Source organism: Myodes glareolus, chromosome 19 (assembly GCF_982192425.1).
Source record: "Myodes glareolus chromosome 19, mMyoGla1.1, whole genome shotgun sequence".
Taxonomy (NCBI): domain Eukaryota; kingdom Metazoa; phylum Chordata; class Mammalia; order Rodentia; family Cricetidae; genus Myodes; species Myodes glareolus.
In genome coordinates, this window is record NC_142044.1 from 48,512,603 (window position 1) to 48,532,678 (window position 20,076).

The window sequence follows — 20,076 nt, forward strand, 5'->3', positions numbered from 1 at the left end:
CCTATGCTTTGTAAGTAAGCCTAACAGACTCATTGCTTCTCCAGGGTGAATTTTGGTAGCGTGGACTTGTTTGTAATTAGGACCTTAAGAGGCAAAGGGATGACATTGCTTCATTCCCCCTCAGGATGAAAATGCTCGCAGCACCCCAGCAGGCAGACCAGGGAAGACTCTGGCCCTGTGTGTCCTTGCATCTTGATTGTAAGCATTGGCTGAATTAAGTATCTATGAACCGAACTGGTCTGAGAGAGGTGTTAAGGGGGCTTAAGGCTCCGCTGCTACAGGTGCTGTTCCTCGGAGGGGCTGAGTCCAGCCTGTCTCCCGCTTGCAGACACCTGCCACAGCTAGAAGGGAACCCCAAGTGAGCATGTTTCCCAAATAGCAGCAATTTTTTCAGGTATCAGTTGTTGGATTTTTTTTCCTTTCTTTTCTTTCTTTCTTTTTTTTTCAGGTTAAATTATTTCTAGCCATCTGGATTCAGTGTTCAGTGCTTTTATAATTTTACAAGACAGCATGCTGTTAGTCCCTCTTTGCTAAAAAACAAAAACAAAAACAAAAAAACAAAAAACAGGGCAGGGATAGCAGCCTACAGCCAAGAGTCCCAATTCAGGCTGCTGACTGCCTTTGTAAATAATGCTTTATTGGCACACAACCATGCCCCTTTGTTGATATAGTGTCTGTGGCAGTTTATACACTCAAAAAGTAGGGCTGAGTAAGTAACTGGATGGCCCACGAAGCCAAAGAAACTTCTGTTATTTCCATTTAGGCAATGCTTGCCTTAAAGTCACACTGTATTTCTATTGGACACAAGGTCTCACAACTGGCCCGGGGGCCTGGCTCTTTCAAGCCTCTTAGCCTCGGTGGAGAGCTGGGGTCACACCCACTTGCTAACTTATTTTAGATTACCAAAACTTAAGCATGCAGTCAGAATGATTACAAGGTTATGTAATTCAAGGACTGCTGAATAGGCTGGTCAGCTCTCAAGAGTCACAGAAACACCAGCAGAGGTGGCTGTGTGGATGCTCTCTCCCAGCCTCGGCCTGACGAGACGTCTCCAATCCAAAGGTCTCCCACGGTCACTGCACTGCTCTGGAAGGAGACTGTTTCCCACATGGGCTGACATTATTACCATTTATCTCCTGTGCAGATACTCAGAGGAAATGCATGTCATTGACTTCATGTAAATTGGCTGGTTCTGTTGCTTCTGACCTCATAAAGGGACATGAATGGAGTCTACACCGCTCAGTTAAGTCGACACCTCACAGGCAGCAATTTACACCAACATCCTTCATGCCAGGGCAGTGAAAGGGTTTGCACAAACCCTTCAGCTTCCTCACACCTGGCTGGCCTCCAACCCACATTCCTCTGGTGCATGGTTCTCAACCTTTCTAACACTGTGACCCTTTAAGACAGTTCCTCATGCTGTGGTGACCTCCCCACACACACCATAAAATTATTTCATTGCTACTTTATAACTGTAATTTTGCTACCGTTATGAATCATAATATAAATATCTGATATGCAGGATATCTGATATGTGATCCCTGTGAAAGGGTGGTTTGGCCTCTGCTTTAGAGAGAAGGAAAGGTGGGTGGACATCACCAGCACGAAATCCCCTCCTCCCTCTCCTGCTCCTCATCTACGATGATCTCTGTAACCCTACCACGGCAACACTGGGGCAATGTCTGCATCTCCCATCCTGATGAGAGAGTACCGGGGGACCGAACCAGGGGTCAAACCCCCTGGTAGAGGGAGGGCCTGAAGTCTGACTCCACTGCTGAGCAAGGATAGTGAGCTGTCCTTCACACTGCATCCACTCAGAGGATGGAGGGGCCCTTGAGGAGTGAGGAGGCAGGCGGAAGAGGACTCTGGCACAGAGCCTGCCCCAGAGAAGGACAGAGATAAAAGGAACACACCACAAAAGACAACACACACACACACACACACACATACACAATGCCTAGCAGAGGAAATGCTCCCTGAAGGGCAAAGCCCATTCTGAATCCTGAGGGACCCTGGGCTGGAGCGAGAGGAAGGCTGACCTGTAAAAACACCTTGGTTAGAGAGGACCACGGGTGAGAAGAGCCAGGAACCCAGTGCATCACCCATGGCTCGGCTCTGATGAAGAGCAGGTGTCGGGGAAGGAGAGCTCTAAGGTCGGGGCTGTCATGGAAGACGGTGCGTGGCATGCAGCCTTGGCAAGTGGGCAGCTGTGGTTACACAGAGGGGTGTCAAACATCCGCAGCACGGACAAGCCAGCAGGACTAACCTGGCAGAATTGTTTCTTCAAGCTTCCCACCCTGATGTCTGGGGTTCATCTATCACATGAGCGCCCCAAGGGACGGAAATAGAGAACAGAATGTAAAGGATCCAAGGCCAAGGTCAGAGGTCGGAGGACAATGAACTTGTAGGCAGCAGCTGTCTGAACCAGTCTGTGGCCAAAAGAACAGAACTGGACGCTCTATTGAGAACAGAGAGGAGGTGTGAGACCAGCGAAAACTGACACGCTGAGAGCCCACCACAAGAGCAGCCAGCTCACGGGCCTCTGTGTGGTGTGAAATGGTGGCTGTCTCCAGTTTGACAGTTGGAAGCAAACCTTAAGAGAGCAGAGACAGCTCTTTCCCACGACTGGCAGCGTGAAGGCCACACGACGCCTGGAGTCACTGCAAGAGGCTAAGCCAACAAGAGTGTCAGAGCTCTGGAAGCCTTCCTCATGTCCCCAGATGGGTAGACGCAGTCAGGCTGTCCAAACGGAATGGACTTGCTTCCTATGATGAGAGCTGGCTCCACACACTAGGCGCTTCCACACCACAGGGCCTGTGCCAACAGTACCGAGAGTGGGCTCCATGACCAAGACCTGTGGGGGCCACAGAAAACCACTGGCAGGTCTAGCCACTGAGAGTGTGGCCAACCATGTTCTTCATGCCCTCCAGGGGCTGAAAATAGAAGAAAAGGTCCAAGATGAGGGTCTCAAGCTAACAGCTCAGGGGCAGATCTGGACAGACGCACTGGACAGGTGGCAGCTGCCAAAGAAAAGGACTAAAGGATCCATGTTAATAAACTGCCAGAGGAGGGCAGGTTGGGGAAATGTAAAGGAAAAATATCAGGCGCTTGGCCTCCACTCAGGGCTCTGTTTCCATGAATGGCATCTATCTGCCAATCATCTATTCATTTATCTTTCATTTATCATCTACCCACCTATCAGTAATCTATTACTTACCTATCAATAACTTAACAATGATCTAGCAATTATCTTTTTATTAATATGACTATCAATTATTTACCATCTATCTATCTTTCTATCATTTACTTGTCTATCGATAATTTATCAGTCACCTAGCTGTCTATCATCTATTCTTCCATTCATTGTCATCGGTCTGGTGGAGTGTCTATGTCTTTCAATATTTTTGGAGACAAGATCTCACTATATAACCCCAGGTGGCTTTGAACTCATGTCCTCCTGCCTCCATCTCTCAAGTGCTGGGATTATAGGTGTGCATTTCCATGCCTGGTTCCACTTTCCTACCAAGTTCGTTTTGTTTTGAAACAGGGACTCACTGTATATAGTCCAAGTTGGTCCCGGCGGTCATCCCCTTCCCTCCCAAGTGCTAGGGTTATAGATACGTACCTGACTATGGATATGAGACCTGACTTTAATTTTCACGGATGCTTAAAAATTTTTAACTTTTTAAGCTTTGCCAACATATTTGTTGTGGGCACACACACATCCACACATCTTTTTCTTAGTTTTGGTATCTTACCGAAGATTTTTGTTTGTATGCTTGGTTGGTTGGTTGGTTTTTCAAGACAGGGTTTCTCTTTGTGTAGTCTTGGCTGTCCTGGAACTCACTCTGTAGACCAGGCTGGCCTCAAACTCAGAGATCCACCTGATTCTGCCTCCCACGTACTGAGATTAAAGGTGTGCACCACTACTGCCTGACATCCTACAATGTTCATGTAGTCACATGGTTTAGCCTTTCCTGTTTCCATTTAGGCTAGGAAGGCCTGTCCCCCATCCACAGCATCTTGGGTTTCTTGTAAGAATCTGCTTTATACAATCATCTGGAATCTCTCTTACTGACTTTAAGAAACTTCCTCCAAATAGTCATTTACAAGAGTATTAAAGAGCCCAATACGGTTCATGCCTCTACTTCCAGAATTTGGGAGGCTGAGGGCTGTAAAGTAAGACCCAATCTCAAAACAGTAACAACGAAAGTGTAGTAGTGACTTTTCACATAATAAAACAAACAAATAAAAAACACATATCTTGACACAGTCCTTTTCCTCCCTCTGGCTTGATCCTGCTTGTTCCTTTAAAGTTGCACACAAGGGAAAAGAAAGCAGATGACCCCAAAGATCCCAGAATCCTTACTCACACAGCCAAAGGCAGAAACAAGTCCAAGAAGTCAGTAACGTTTAAACTATGTGTGTGCATGCATGCAAAAACACACACACACACACACACACACTATTTAAGCTAAAAGAAGTAATCACATTTATGGAGCCAGGCAGTGGTGGCGCACACCTTTAATCCCAGCACTCGGGAGGCAGAGGCAGGCAGATCTTTGTGAGTTCGAGGCCAGCCTGGTCTACAAAGTGAGTTCCAGTACAGCCAGGACTGCTACACAGAGAAACTCTGTCTTGAAAAAAACAAAAATAAAGCCGGGCGGTGGTGGCGCATGCCTTTAATCTCAGCACTTGAGAGGCAGAGGCAGGCGGATCCCTGTGAGTTCGAGGCCAGCCTGGTCCACAAGAGTTAGTGCCAGAACAGGTCCCAAAGCTACAGAGAAACCCTGTCTCAAAAAACCATAATAAGAATAATTATAAATAATTATATTATTATAATATAAATTAGTTAATTAATTAAATGAAAAATAAAACCAGTAAGGAGAGATGGGAGTCCTCAGGTGCAGAGTTGAGCTGTGTGTGATTATTTCTATGAACCCCTTGTAGAGTGAAAGCCAGCCCCTGGAGACAGCTGGGCAGAGAGCTACCTCAGAACAGCACAGAGAGAGGGAGAGGTTCTGGGCTGCGGCTCCGGTGCCCTATCTTGACTGTGTTTACACAGGTGCAGAGTTATCAAAACACGTCAAACTGTGCCCTTTAAAATATGAGGATTTTATTGCAGGAGAGGCAGATCTCAGTGAAGCTGCTCCTTTAAAAAATACCCTTGTTTCACAACAGCAAGATAATATGGGAAACAGGCTGTAGTTATTTACCTAGCTCTCCCCCACCTCTTGTGCGTATTTGCATACGCAATCACACTGAGCATTAAGTACTTTGTATGTATAATACTAATTTTTCTGCTTTCTAGATTTTTAAAAAGATTTATTTTTTTCTTTCAAAATTATGTGTGCGGGAGAGTCAGTGCAGCTGAGTACAGGCACCCACTGAAGCTGGAAGCACTGGATCCCGCTGGCGCTGTAGTCACAGGTGGTTGTGAGCTACTTAGATGTGGGTTCTAGAAATCAAACTCAGGTGTCCTGCAAGAGCAGTACACGCTCCTAACTACTGAGCCATGTCTCCAGTCCCTGCTTTCAAGGTTTTATTAAATCAGCACTTTTTTTTCCCCCCAAGGGTGAGCTGGTGACCCATCCTAGGGCCTGGTGTCTGCTAGGCAAGCACGCTACAGTCCCATGACTTATTCTTGTAAGCTTGCTCATGATGGTGGTGATGAGGATGTAGGCAAAGACAGCAGTGACTTGCCCATGAACTCAGTGCCGGCTTTGTGGCACCCAAGTGGAGGCTGGTAGAAGATAAGGGAAGTTTTCCCTGCAAAGGGGGAGCCTAGGCAGCGGTTCCAGTGCAGTGGTCCCAGTGTCACCCTTGAGTCCTCAGCACACACAGACACACAGCCCCAACAAAAGCAGACTTGATAGTGTGCCTTACTGCAGCCCTGCCGGAGGGGAAGCCCAGACATCACTCCAGGCTGCCTCAAGTTCAACTAGTGACCCACTTAGAGAAGCTCCCCCCCCATTTCCTGTTTTTAGTCTGCCCCACTTCCGCTCAGGCAGCGGTCTGGAGAAGCACTTGCTGGCTCAGCTTCCTCCCGTGCGATCTCCCCCTCCCAAGATTGAGTCCTTATCTCTGTTGCTGGGCACTTGGCAGCACACTGTGTGACAGCCGCCTCAGAAAGAGTGTGTGCCTGGGTTCAGAGGCTGCTCCTGCTGTGTGCCAGGCACCCAGGGAACAACCTTCCAGTTCTCATGTCTAAAACAGGAGAGAAGGAAGGAATAAATGAAATGCTCAGCTGGGTGCACAGCGTCCCTGAGGGCTCTCCTGGAGTTCCAGGGCTGCCAGCCTCTCACGGATCCTACAATCTGTTTTTGCACAATCCTTTGCCCAAGGTTCCCAGCCCAGGCAATTCAGGTGTGTCCAGACACACCTGGGGGAGTGGCAGGTTGGAAGTGCCCCTGGCTAACTGAATTAAATGTGCCATGACCTGTTCATCGCCCTGCTCTCCTGACTCCACAGACTTCAAGCTCACCTTACTCTTTAAAGTAGGCCTAATTCTTTGGGGGGTTAAAGACGGGAATTCTTTGGGGGGTTGGGAGGAGGCATCTTGGTTCTCCCTTCCCCTCTCCCTCCTAAACTAGAGTTTGCCAACTTGTTTTTTATATTCACATAAAGGTGGAGAGTACCAGGGAAGGGGAAGTGAGCAGGGTACTTTCTGGCGCAGGCTACCAACTGGTCCCTCACAGCCAGTCCTAGAGAGGACAGGGCTGTTGAACGGCTTTCAAATGACTCTGGTTGAGCCTACACAAAAGTCGCCACACACTTCACAGGGATGACGCAATACTAACTCCACAGAACTGGCCAGCTGGGGAAGCCACCTGCCAGCAAAAACAAGTCGGCTAAAAGTAGATGCTTCCAGCAAACCAAACCTAGAATGTGGGCACCAAAAACGACAACTGTGCCAACGTTGACAACGGGCAGTGGAGGATGTCCCACCCCACAGCTCATGAAGGGAGGCCGGCCCTGTCCGTGCCGTGTGCCTTCGTGGCCTCCCAGGCCCAAAAGAGGCAGGGTTGTCTTGTGGAATTGAGTTTGCTCAACTTCAAGTCCCAGCTGGGCCAGTAGAACTCCTCCACCTCGGAGCCCATTTGGTATGCAAGGCACAGAGCAGAGGCCAGCAGCTCCCACATACCGAGCACGCAATGCAGCAGCATTTTTATCTGAGCCTAGACTCTAGGCCCTGGAGGGTTACCTGGAATTCAGAATAGTGGTAAAGTCAGAGAACAAGAAAGAAGCGGCTCTGAGAGGCAGCGCCAGGGGCACGTAGGAAGACTTCAGGGTAAGCATGTCCCAGGCACCGGGCCACAGAAAGGGACTCAGTAGACAATGCTGCTTTGATCCCAAGGCCAGAAGCCAGGTTAGTCACCAGTCTGAGGTCACCTTAGCCCTACCTACCTACCTTCAGCTAAGTCTGCAGAACCTTACGGCACAACGTCAGGGTACTTACAGCCTCAGCTACCCTCAGGATACCAAAAAGTCATTCTGGGTTGATTGAGTGAATGAATGATTGACACCCCAAACTCAGAATGTCCAGCCGGGAGTCCTGACTCCTACTACTCCCACTCTCAATGATTTCTCAATAGAAAAATCCATGCTTCTCCCACAGGTACCCTTTGCAAAGGGACAGGCAACCCCCCTACACTCAACCCTGTCTACCTCCTCCATCTCCTAGACTGGGTCCACTGCCCCCCCACTCTGCTCTGTCTCTCTTCTCTTTGTCCTCCCGGAAGAGAAAACCAGGTCTTTGTATAAAGTTAAGCTGGATCCCACCTTGCAGGGGTTCCCTTTACCCCCACAATAAAGGCCAGTGCTCACCTCAGCCTGCCAGGCCGCAGGAGTCTTAGACCCTTCTCTTCAGCTGTTCCCCCATCCACCTTGACCCTGACACACCCAAATCTTAAGGTTCTTCCTGCCTCTTTCAGCCCCTCTCCCCCACCATGGTACATCAGCACTCAGTCTCTCCAGGTTTCTCTGGGCAAATACCACCATGTAAGTGAGGCCTGCTCAGCCCACCCTGTACCGGTCAGAGACTATCCTTGAGGCCTAATCTCAGAGGCTCTTCTCAGGATCCAAGTCCATCAGACACATTTGTCCCCATGTGTCCCTCTGTGCCTCCTTATACAGAAAATGGCCCCTCCCCATTGCACCAGAGACTTCATATATGCTGAGCCCAGGCTAAGATCCCTAGGCCCATCCTTAGCAGGCAGGGCACACAAGAAAGCTTGCAGGCCACGTTTGAAGTTTGTTGGTAGAGCCTGTGTTGAGCAAACCCCAGGCCTTGGATTCCATCGTCCCCAGCAAAGAAAAGGTGAGAGAGAAAACAAACTAAAGTTGGGCTCCGTGGCACATGTCTGTGATCTCAGTCTGAGTCTGACCCGAACCATATAAGGAAAACCAAAAACAAACAAAAAGCAATGAATGAATGAAACTGAATACAGCCACAAGTCCACCCCTAGGGGCCCCCACCCCTGGTGCCCACACACAATCTTTTGTAATCCTCCATTGAAGGAGGACTGAATGACATCTTTATAAACCTCTGCCAATCCCTAGGCCACCAAACAGACCTGCCTGCAGCAAAGTCCCCAGAGAGAGGTTCCAGTGTCCTTGTACCACTATCTCAGCCACTGCGAGTGGGCTGCATCTTTCCCATGTTTACCTAAGCTACTCTTCTAGCCGTCCAGAGGGCCTCTGAGCAGGGTGCATATCCCCAAAGAAAGTCAGAGCCCCTTGCTCAACTATCTAATCACAGGAAGTCCTTATCAGGGCGCCTCTGAGTTTCTCCTGTACTTAGGTTCACTGTATTAGAGGAAGGGGGGGTAAGATACTGGTTCTGTCCAGGTGTGCCTGAGCATCTCGACAACAGCACCAGCAACAGATTTCCCTTGGGATCCCGCGGATGCGCTGGGGGTTGCGGGCGCCCGCTCTTCCCCTCCCCCTCCAGCACCTCCAGAGGCTTTGTCATCCCAGTTCCTGGAATGTCTGGGCCCTCAGCGCCGGGACGGTTCCCCGCCAGCGGCCACGGAATCCTCAGACCGCTCGGCACCAGGGCCCTGCACCTCGGATACCCCGCGCTTCGGGTGCCCTGGCCACCACTCCCGGTGCCCCAGGTCTCCTTCTCCCTCCAGTGTCCACCCAACCCCGGCCTTCCCGAAGCGCTCCGGCTGCGCAGGCCCCGGAGTGGATGCAGCGTCAGCCCCACCAGCCCCGGACCGCCACACTCACCAGCATCGGGCGCGGAGGGCTCGGTCCCCGGGCTCCGCCACCAGCGTAGCAGCGCCCGCGCGGGCTCCAGGCTGACGGCGCAGCGCTCCTGCTTCACCCACAGCACCGACTGCAGCGGCTCCGCCGCCCCCATCGCGCCCATCGCCGCCGGCGCGGCCTCGTTCGCCGGGCGCGGGGCGCGCGGACGCCGGGGGGCGCGGGACCGTTAGCGGCCCCTGCAGTCAGCCCGGCGGTGTCGCTGGGAGGCGGCGCTGCGTCACCCGGTACGCAGAGAGGGCGGCGGGGACCCGGGGCGGGGTGTGGGGACCCGGGAGGAGGCGACCTGGGTGAGGACGCGAGACGCTGGACTTGGGAACAGAGTAGGAGCAGAAGCCTAAGTTGGGGAGTAGGGGAGGGTAAAGAAGAAACGTGAGGGGTCAGAGGAGGGGACTGAGGGGCCTGGGTGTGGGGAGGGCAGTCGAAGCGGCCGGGTGCGCTGAACGTCGCGAGGCTAGGGCTCTCGCTGCTCCTGGGCGCTGCTGGGTCTGTACGCGCGACGGGCGGGGGAGGGCTGTATTGACAGACGGAGTCCCCAGCAGCGCAGAATTGCTGTCCAGGAGGTCGTGTGCTGGCGGTGGGAGGCCTTGGAATTGCCGATAGGCGCCCACGAGCGATGTGACCTTGGGCATCCGTCTCTTTTTAGGTCCTGGTCTCCTGGCGGCTGGGAAGAGTCCTGCAGGCTGGCCCCAGGAGGCAAGGGAAGGCGAGAGAACAAGGAGTAAGAGGGCTACCTCCCAAGGGCGTGGATGCTGAATCTGTGGCTGGAAGTGGGTCTACAGCCACCAGAGAGACAGGAGATGGAGTCTTCCTGTCAGTCACCTGACTCTTCCCTCCCTAACAGGCCCAAGGAACCTGAGTTGGAACCTGAGTTGCTATTCCTGATGCAGCTTAACACGGAACAAGCTGCCTTGGGGAGGTTCTTCCTGGACTCCTCCTTTCCCCCAGCTAAAGGGTCCCAAGGTACAGCAGGGCAGTATTCAGCACTGCCCTCAATGCTTGTCCACCCCTGTCTGTGAAAATTCCATCGGCATATGGGCTTGTCCCTTACTGTCTCCAGTGTCTAAAATAGTCCCTACACATAATGTTATTAATCAAATATTGGTTACATGATGACATCTATTCACATGTGACCAATAAAGAGTCTGCTTAGATGGTCCAAGAGTGCAGAGCTCTGACACTTTGACAAAGCCAAGCCTCACTGCAGGGTCAGCCTTCAAGAAGGCTGGAGAGCCACCTTCCTCCCCCTCAGGTCGCCTGCTGCTGCAGACTGAAGCAGAGCTAGCCAAGTCCACTTTGCCTCGCTGCTGTGCCTGGTACCAGGTGGCGAAGGTACAGGGCTGATGTTGTCAGTGCCCTGTGTCCATCTGCAGGGCAGTAACAGCCATGAATCACTCGCTTCCTGAAAGCCCAGCCCAGTTCTAGGCTCCAGGACAGCCCTGCAGTGTTGTTTAGGCCCAGGCAGGATCCTAGCCCCACCCTCGAGCAAGCTGGGTCTAATCAAGCTCAGTGGTTGTAGCAAGGGTTGCTCCAGCTCTTTCCTTCCACAGCTGTTGTGACAAGGCTTGGAGAATGCGGACAAGAAACTTTGTCAGAAACCCGGTGTCATTGCTAGGTGGGTGATACCACCACTGTCACATGTAAGGGAAGGCCAGGACAGCAGGGGCTAAGGACTCTAGAATACTGGCCTCTCTGTTGGGGCCTCTTCTTCTGGACTTCCTGACCCTTCACATTTAATCATGCAGTGGTTTATTTATTTTTGATGTTACTGGGTTTTGTTTTTTTTGAGACAGGATTTCTCTGTGTAACAGCCATAGCTGTCCTGGAACTCACTTTGTAGACCAGGCTGGCCTCAAACTCACAGAGATCCGCCTGCCTCTGCCTCCCGAGTGCTGAGATTAAAAGTGTGACCACCGTGCCTGGAAAATCATTCAGTGTTTTATAAATATCCACACTGACCCCAGAATTCTGTAGCCAGACAGAGTCCCCAAGAGGACTTAACCTCACCCTAGTGCTATAGGAGCTCCTTCCAGGAAGAAGGAAGGAGCTTCACAGCCACACAGACCACAAATAGCTAGAGAACCTAAAGAGGGTTCCCTTTTTGGACTTACAGCCCACTAGTGAGACCCCGGGTCCCCCAGTGGATGCTGTGGGCTGAAGTGTAACCCCCCCATTCAAATTCTGAAGCTCCGTGTTTGTGTGCCATAGATAATGACTTATTTGGAGGGAGACAGTACCTTTAAAGAGGTGATTAAATGAGGTCTTTAAGGGATAGGACAATAGCTTAGTCTGTGAACAGAGGGTTGCACTTAGCCTCCAGACACATACACCCACATATGTGCACTAACACACATATGAACATGTGTACAAACAAGCTAAACCATTTGGGTGGGTTTAATCTAGTTTGAGTGGTGTGCTTAGTACAGGGGAGATTTGAACACAGATACCAGGGCTGTGTACACAGAACACGAACTATTAAAAGTACTAGAGGGATGGCCATCTGCAGGCCTCAGGAGATACCAGCCTGGTTGGAACCTTGGTCTTGGCCTTCCAGCCTCCGTGACCCAGAATCAGGAAGAAGTGGCAGGCGTTGAATCTGGTGGTTCTGTCGTGGCCCTAGCCAACTAGTCAGTAGACCGCCAGCCTGGGTAGCTGCAGTTCCAGGACCGACTGGGGAGCCTATGCTTGGGGGAGGGCAGCCTAATGAGGGCTGTGTTCTGGGAAGACACGCTTTGTGCAGCTGAGACAACCGTTTGAACGGGCTATAATGAACACAGCCCTGGGGGTGAAAGGAAGGAGGCTGCTGTGTCCAGAGCAGCTATTAGGACCTGGTTGCCTGTGAATTCCCTGGGGCTCATCAGTTGTTGGGTGTGAAAGCAGATGACAGAGCAGCTGACAGAGGCTTGGAAACACGCACATAGCCTGGCTCAGCCCTGGGTAGTGGGGTCCCTACACTTGGATTCACAGCCAGCTCCCCTGTTGGCTCCCCAAGCGACCTGGCTCCCCTCTTCCCTGACTGGTAATATCCTTCCTTTGCTGGGCCCTGATCCAAACACCTCCTTACACGTCTATTTGGGAGGTTCTTTTTTGTTTGTTTGTTTGGTTGGTTTTGTTTTTCAAGACAGGGTCTCTCTGTAGCCTTGGAGCTTGTCCTGGAGCTGTCCTGGTCTTGTAGACCAGGCAGGCTTCTAACTCACAGATATCCACCGGCCTCTGCCTCCCGAGTGCTGGGATTAGAGGCGTGCGCCACCACCACCCGGCTTATTTGGGAGGTTCTTACCCACCCATCTTACCCACAGCCACCTTGTCTATGCCTGGCTCCCTATAGCCAGTGATGCCCCCAGCCTATTGCTGGGCTGGTGCATGCACAGCTGGCTTCAGGTTTTGAGGGGTCCTGGGTAACTAGGAAGACAAGGGGCATAGGCTCAGCCCAAGGAGCCTGGAACTCTCCCGAGCCAGACACTTCCTGCCCCCAGGCCCTGTCATAAGAGCAGTCTACAATTGGAAACATTCAACTTTTGGCCTGATCCGCTGGGTCATGTAAATCTGGGCATCTGACCAGCTGTGGCCAGCAACCTCTCCTGGGTGTTGTCTCTCACACATGGGCTGCCTGGTTCCTAAGATCCTGTTCAGTCCCACACATTGCCTCTAAACATGAGTGTCCCTCCCACTGGGTCACCGCAGAAGGGATCTCCCGCCACCTGCAGCACCTTCCAATTTAGTCCTTTCTGGGCTCTGAGCCCCTCCCTTCCCAGCAGCCCCTGCTCTTGTTTACACTGGGGCCTGACTGCTTATCTTCCCAAGCTTCCTCCCTGATGAAGTCAGCAGCAGGACTAATTGACATCAGAGACTGGAACACTGCTGGGCGGGGCCAGGGGGATCTGGCAGGTCCTACCCGCAGGCTGCCGGGAAGGCCGCCCTCCATCCTCCACCCTTGAGGAAGAGCCTGTCAAGCATTACCTGTCAACGTGGACTGCCTGGAAGGCGCTCAGAGGTCCAGTGTTTGAGAGGCAGGCTCATGATTTACAAAATGCACAACTCTAACCTGCCCTCGGGACCCAGCCAATGACTGGAAACACCCATTATCTATTCCATTCTACAGATGGGCAATGGAGGCTCAAGAAACCGAACTGACCCTCTCAAGTTCACAGGAGAGCAGTTAGATGGGCAGGTACTTCAGGTTCTCCCGACCCCAACACCTCAGAGTTGAAATGAGAAGTTAGGAGGTGGCATCAGCCGAGGTCATTGTTGTCAGTGGACAATGCTTGCTCCTTGGGCACCTCACCGAAAAACCCAGTTCACCTTTAAGGGCAGGTAGGGCAGGAATATTATGGCAGAAGCGACCTCTACCACATTAAAAAAAAAAAAAATCAAGACTTGAGCTGAAGAGCAGGTGGCCCTCAGTGTGGCAGAGCCAGGTAAATCTAAACTGGAAAGAAAGGCTTTGAGGTAGATCTAGCCAGAATAATCCTGAACTGGAGACTGAGATGGGGCTGCTTACTCCTCTGGACAGCTGTGGGAGCACCTTGCCTAAGATAGGGGGTGATGGGCTCAGAGACCAGACTTTGGTTTGCTTTGAGTCTGAAAGTTCCCAAGGCCTGTAGGGGTGACCAGTCCTGGGCAGGGACAGGAACTGAATACTCTGCTTAGCTGAAGCTCATGTGATCCCCAAGGGTGCCAGGCCCCTAGGCAAGGCGACAGCTTTGTGGGCTTAAGGGCTGAGCCCAGGATTATGAAGCAAGAAAGAGAACTGGGAAGAAGCACAGCTGTAAGATTCAGAGCCTGGTTTCCACTGCCAGACGGTCTGTTGACCACTATCTGCCTTTCTTTCCAGATGTGAGGCTGCCTGGGATGTCAGGCCCTCCCTGCATTCCTTTACCATATGGGAGCTGCCCAGGATGCCAGCCACCAAGGAAGGAGGCTTGTTCTGTGGTAGCCTCTCTTGGGAAAAACACCACTTCTTGAGAAGTGAACTCCAGACAGTTCAGGTGGGAGAGTTCCCTCCCTGTTTATCTCTGCAGCTGTAGGAAAGATAGACAGTCTTGTGGGCCCACAACTCTGGTCATGTCAGGGGGAGGGGACTGACAAAGGGGGCTGGCAGGAAACATTCAGGGAGGGAACAGAATCTGTGCCTCCCTCTCCCAGGCTTCAGTAAGGGATACAATGTAGCCTTGAGTTGTTCCAGAGAGTAAGAGCTGCCACAATGTTCAGCATTAGGAGTTGGGTGAAAATCACCCACCAAAGTGTCCATCCAGTGGCCACCGTGATTCTCCATGAAACAACTGAGTGGCCTTGGCCCATTGGGAGTTGCTTGGGTAGCCTCAAACTGCTGGAGACCCTGATCCGAAAGAAGGGAGAGGTGGGAGGACCCAGTGGTCATTGCTATACACTGGTTGGTGCTCGGAGGGGCAGGGAGACCTTCTTAAGTCTGTGTTTGTTTGACTTTTTTTATGTTCAAGAGAAGGTGCAAGGGAAAAACTGCCTTCAGACAAACCCAGAGTCTTAGAAGGAGCACCCTCCGGAGAGGGCCTTTTCAGAGAGATAACACAAGCCACGTTCAGGCAACAAGCTTTGTCACACGGGGTGTAAAGTACTGGGTCCAACGCAAAAATCAAAACCAAAAGAAATTTTAAAAATTTAAAAAGAAAAGAAGAAGATCAGTAGAAAACGCCCCTGACTTAGGGCTCATGGATGACAAAGAGGACACTGTGGCCCCCAAGAAAAGCCACACTGAAAACACTGCTGGCCAGTGTTGACAGAGGATGAATGACAGCAAAGACAGACAGGAAGATGAGGGACAAACTCTACCACCCTTGGCAGTCTGCCAGAAAACTGGGAGGTGGGGCAATGAGGAAACCTGAATTCAAAGGAAGGCAAGAATAAGGCTGACCAAGTGAGATCACACACACACACACGTACACACACACACACACACGAGAATAATGCTGACTGAGTGAGATCACACACACACGTACACACACACACACACGAGAATAATGCTGACCGAGTGAGATCACACACACACGTACACACACATACACACACACACACACACACGTACACACACACCTACACACACACAATGCTGCTTCAGGAATCAGTTCTCTTCTATCGTGTGGATCATGGGGATCAAACTCGGGTCATCAGGCATGGCACTTTTGCCTGCTGAACAGCTTTGCTGTCCAGTAACCTTTTTTTTCTCTTCCCCAAGCCACTTCCCTATTATTCTTCCTCTCTGGGCTGTCACTTCTGACATCCTCCATCAGCCCATGTCACTCTGCTCTGTGTAGGCCAGCCACTGTGGCTTCTGCAGAGAGCAGAGATCTGCCTGTCAAAAGGTGACAGGGCTGTGGAGCTCCAATCACGTGTTGCTTGTTAGGGACAAGGACCTTGTGACTAGCTTGGCTGGGTTTTCAAGAGAAGACAGAAAAACCACATTTTTATGAGTGACTCTAAAATAGCAATGGATTTGGTTCTAAAGTGGAAAGTTTTGCGGCATGGGCTGGGACATCCGGAGATCAGTCTGTGACCGCTGGATTAGCACCATAGAGTTAAGCTAGGCTTAAAAGGTTATTATCCAGTGGCAGAGATGGATGAGCACACGCTAGTGATGTGTGTAAAGGCTCAGACAGGAAGCACACAGAAGCCCAAGAGAGATGCTGCTGGCAGCATGTGGAAGACATGTAAGATGCAGACAACGGGGCTGTAGAGCATGTACTGGGCTCCTTCCACCTCTGGGACTCAGCAGGGAAAACCTCTTATGGCAGCCTCCAAATCCAAGGTACCCAGCTTCCCCTGGAGACATAGGCCCCATAGGGGAGCTGCAGCCTGGTACCATTGGCAGGGGGCCATCAGGGCTTAGGAAGGTACCAGGGTCAGAGCGACATACAGAATAGCCCCATCTTGCAACCCACTTCTATTTGGTTGCCAACTGAATGAACTATGACTTGTGTTCCTGGTAATTTACTCAGTGAAGGCTCACGGTGGCCAATACCTTCATCACGGAAGAAAAAGCTTCATTTCCCATAAATGAATAAATAAATTTCCTTGTACCCAAAAATTTCCACTCTACCCTCTGCCCTGTACCTGTAGTGGGGACTTCTGTCTGGTCTCGCCTGTTCTAGATTTTTCATAAAGTAGAATCTGATTCTATTCCTCCTCCAACGCCGTACTGAGAACAGAATGAGCCTTGCACACACTAGACAAATGTTTTACCCCAGGGTTACACTTCCGGTCCCACTAAGTGGCCTTTTGTCTGACTCCTTCCATTTAGGATGCCAGTGTACTCCTGATGCCACAAAATGCTGAGGCCGAAGAATTTCATTCCTCAACTCGGAGTCTCCCATTGTAAACCAACTGACCTGACACTCACTAGCTAGGCTCCGATTCATAGCAAACCTCCCGCTTCAGCCTCCTCAGTGCTGGCATGTGCCACCATGCCTGGCATGTGCCACCACGCCTGGCATGTGCCACCACGCCCAGCTGAGACCGAATGATTTGTGAACAACAGGAACTCATCATTCTTGCAATCTGGAGTCTAGTCAGTCAAAAGTCAAAGTGCTGGCAGGTTCAGCATCCAGTGAAGGGAAGGACTTTTCCCTCAGACAGGGCAGAAGGGGCAGAAGGGTTCGAGGGGTGAATGTTTAGTCCTTGTGTCGGGAAGGACCAGAGGAGCAGAGACGCCCTAAGCCAGTTCCCTGGGGCTCTCAGGGCCACTCACTCACAAGGGACACCCTTTACTAGTGTCCCAACGTCTTCCTCCACGTCCTTGCTTCTATGCCACTGCACAGGGGACTTGGTTCCAGCATCGAATGTCACGTTTTCAAGGCCCACCCACATTTTCTGTCTGTCCCCACTTCACCCTTCTGGCCGAAGAGTGTTCTGTCGTGGCTGTGCTGTGTTTGCGCATTCATCGACTGGTGGACGGTCTGGTTGTTTACAGTCTTTGGCTGTAGAAATGAGGCTGCCCTGGACATTCAGGGATGAATTTTTGCGGGAAGGGGTCTCAGTCTCGTGGGTAGATACACTCGAGGAGCGGGATTGTTTTGTCTTCTGACTCTGTGCGTGTTTGACTGTTTGAAGAAGCATCAGATGGTTTTCCAGTGCAACCTCACTGCCTGGTTGGGCACAAGGCTTCCAGCCTTTAGATGTCTGCACTGTTGCTGATGGGTCCCTGTTGGCTGTAGCCATCTGTGGGGAAAAAAAAAAAGCTCTGCTTCCCACTGACCCTTCTGCAAGGCTAATTAACTGATTAGAACTCCAGTGATTGTGGGCAGATTGGAATGTTACAGGTTCAGGGCCTAACAGCAACTATCTTGGGCCATCTTTAGCTCTCTAAACAGCCATTCCTTGCCCACCTCTGGGTTGAACCTAATTTTCTAAGACAAACAGATAAAAGCCTTTTGGAACATGTTGATCTGGCAGATGTCTAGCTTCCATCAACTCCAAAGCGAAGACTGCCATCAGGCAGCAGTTGTGTCCATAGCCTGGATTCCTCTGCTTTGTGGCAACCGTCTCTCTGACGTCTCCACCAGCATGTTTGGAAAGGACCTTGATAAATGACTCTTGATCCCGTGGCTGTAAAACCTTCATGAATGTACTTCATACTGGAACATGGAGTTTGGGGCAGCCTAAGCCTGTGTTCCTGGGCCACGGTCACTCAAATTTAGCTTCGGAATCATCGCTCTCCTATCCCCTTTAAGGAGAGAGTTGTTTTTGCATTGACATATCCTAATTGGTGTAAATTGCCTCTCTGTGGGTTTGGCTTGGCTTTTCAGTGAGAAAACGGATCTGAACTGTGTCCCTTACACATTTTGCCTCTCCTTTGAGCTCCTGTTTATCTACCCTCTTCCCCCGGGTCCAACAGCTGCCTCTCTGTCGTGCCCCCTCCCCTTGTTTGATTCTCGGCACTGGGAAAAGCAAAACAAAACCAGGTGGTTTCTGCTTCAGTTACAGATTGGCATATCCTAGACCAATCGAGGCAGTGGTAATGGACATAGATGGATATGGATCCAGGGTGATGTGTGCAGTGAGTGATTGACAAGGCGTGGGTAATAAGGGTCTGGGTCCCACCCCTGCCGGGTTTCATGTCTGGGTGGGCAGGTACCTGCCATTGTGAGACAGGAAGTGTTCCAAGGAGCCAATGGGATTGTGTGTCTGGGCTGAAGGTCATACTTGAGACTGCTTAGTGAACATGTGACAGTTCTGATGTCTAGGACAGTCCTGATGTCTCCCTACTGTGCCAACGTCATTACACTTGTTACTCCAGGCTCTCAGAAGCAGGTCTGTGGTGACTAGGTGCCCTGCCACCCACTACACATAAGGACAACTGGCAGAAGAGGGGATCCTGGAAGGACACTATGGCCCCAGTAGGACAGCAAGGAGGATGGTGGGGGGGCTTGGGTGATGTGGGATTCCCCTCTGTATGCTGTGAATACCATTGGTTAATAAAGAAACTGTCTTGGGCCTGCGCAGGGAATAGAGGTAGACGGGGAGGGGGGAGGGATGGGGAAGGGGGACTAAACTGAATGCTTGAAGAAGGAAGGCCGAGTCAGGAGAAGACATGTATCCCCATTGGAGATAGACACAGGAACTTTACCCAGTAAGCCACAGCCTCGTGGCAATACACAGATTAATAGAAATGGGTTGAATTAATATATAAGGGTTAGCCAATAAGCTAACATCTAGCTAGAGCTAATGGGTCAAGCAGTGTTTTAAATAATACAGTTTCTGTGTGATTATTTCAGGGCTGAGCAGCCAGGAACAAACAAGTGGCCCTCTAACAACAAAGTGGTGCCCATGTGGCCAACTAAAATCCACTTAAAATCCAAAAAAAAACTTTCAGCTGTGTGTGTGTTAGTGATGAGAATCTGTGTTTGTTCCCAAAAACCTCAGCTTTTCTGCTTATAAAATGACAGTCAGCTCACAGATCCAAGTGGGCAAAGATTCTAATTCAAACTCCTGGCAGTGGCTGAGTACCCTCACCGGGTGTGGCAGGGCTGTCCGCAGCACTGAGGAATGCTTCCACTCACGAGATGCCAGTAGTGACTCCCAGAATGAAAGGATAACCCCCGCCCAGACATTGCCAAAAGCACCCCCGAAGAACCTCGCTTCCATGCTCTCTGTAAATATGCTCACTAAAACCACCATATAGGATGCCATGCTGCTGTCCAATGTGGCCAATATAAAGTATTTCGTAAAATGGAGAGGTCACTAGCTGAACCCATAAAGTGAGAGCCCAGGGTTTAGGGCACACAGTGGAGACATTTGTTGGGGATAGTAGAAAGGCCTCAGATTTGACTTCCAGATTGAGCCGACAGTTTTGAACACTTGCAAGTCCCTTTAACTACCTGGGGTGGAGCGGGGTGGGGGTGGGTGGGGTGGGGCGGGCTTGCTGATACTGAAAGGAGGAGCAACCAAAGGACCAAGAGGCTAGTCTGGGGGCCTTGAGAGTGAACTTCTAAGATGTCAGGAGTTCTGACTGGGGAGAACCACATGAGGACAGTTTGGACTGGCTAGGGAGGCCATTCCTCTTGCCTTGCTGGGACATCGCTGGCTTCATCACTTCAAATCCCACATCCGATACTCAGGAAGCTTTTCTGCAGTTGCTCCTGCTATTTGGACTCCAGGTTCCACACTCTCCCTGGGAGATGAAGCCTGCCTGCCAGCCCAGCTACCCCTGGTCTCCTCATCAGCCTCCTTTCAGACACACCAGGCTGGTGACCTCATTTAGGTATTGAGTAGAAATAGAACAGCAGCCCTAATTAGCTCAGCAGCAGGACTTGCAAATGGGCCACAGCCTCTGAT

General features: G+C 51.1%; 1 protein-coding gene and 1 long non-coding RNA gene across 3 annotated transcripts in view; one reads left to right on the forward strand and one right to left on the reverse strand.

Moving 5' to 3' along the window:
- Positions 1–9,716, reverse strand: part of Cerk (ceramide kinase) — a 43,875-nt gene extending 34,159 nt beyond the window's left edge. For both annotated transcript variants that reach the window (XM_085678869.2, XM_048444915.3), the window contains exon 1: positions 9,235–9,716. In XM_085678869.2, coding sequence (XP_085534995.2) covers positions 9,235–9,376 — 142 coding nt within the window. In that variant the 5' untranslated portion in view covers positions 9,377–9,716. The remainder of the gene's footprint in view (positions 1–9,234) is intronic.
- Positions 9,717–9,750: 34 nt separating this feature from the next.
- LOC148118998 (uncharacterized) lies at positions 9,751–11,188 on the forward strand. Its single transcript, XR_015735680.1, has 2 exons — positions 9,751–9,991; positions 10,115–11,188. It is a non-coding gene; the product is annotated as an uncharacterized LOC148118998 (long non-coding RNA).
- Positions 11,189–20,076: the final 8,888 nt, after the last annotated feature.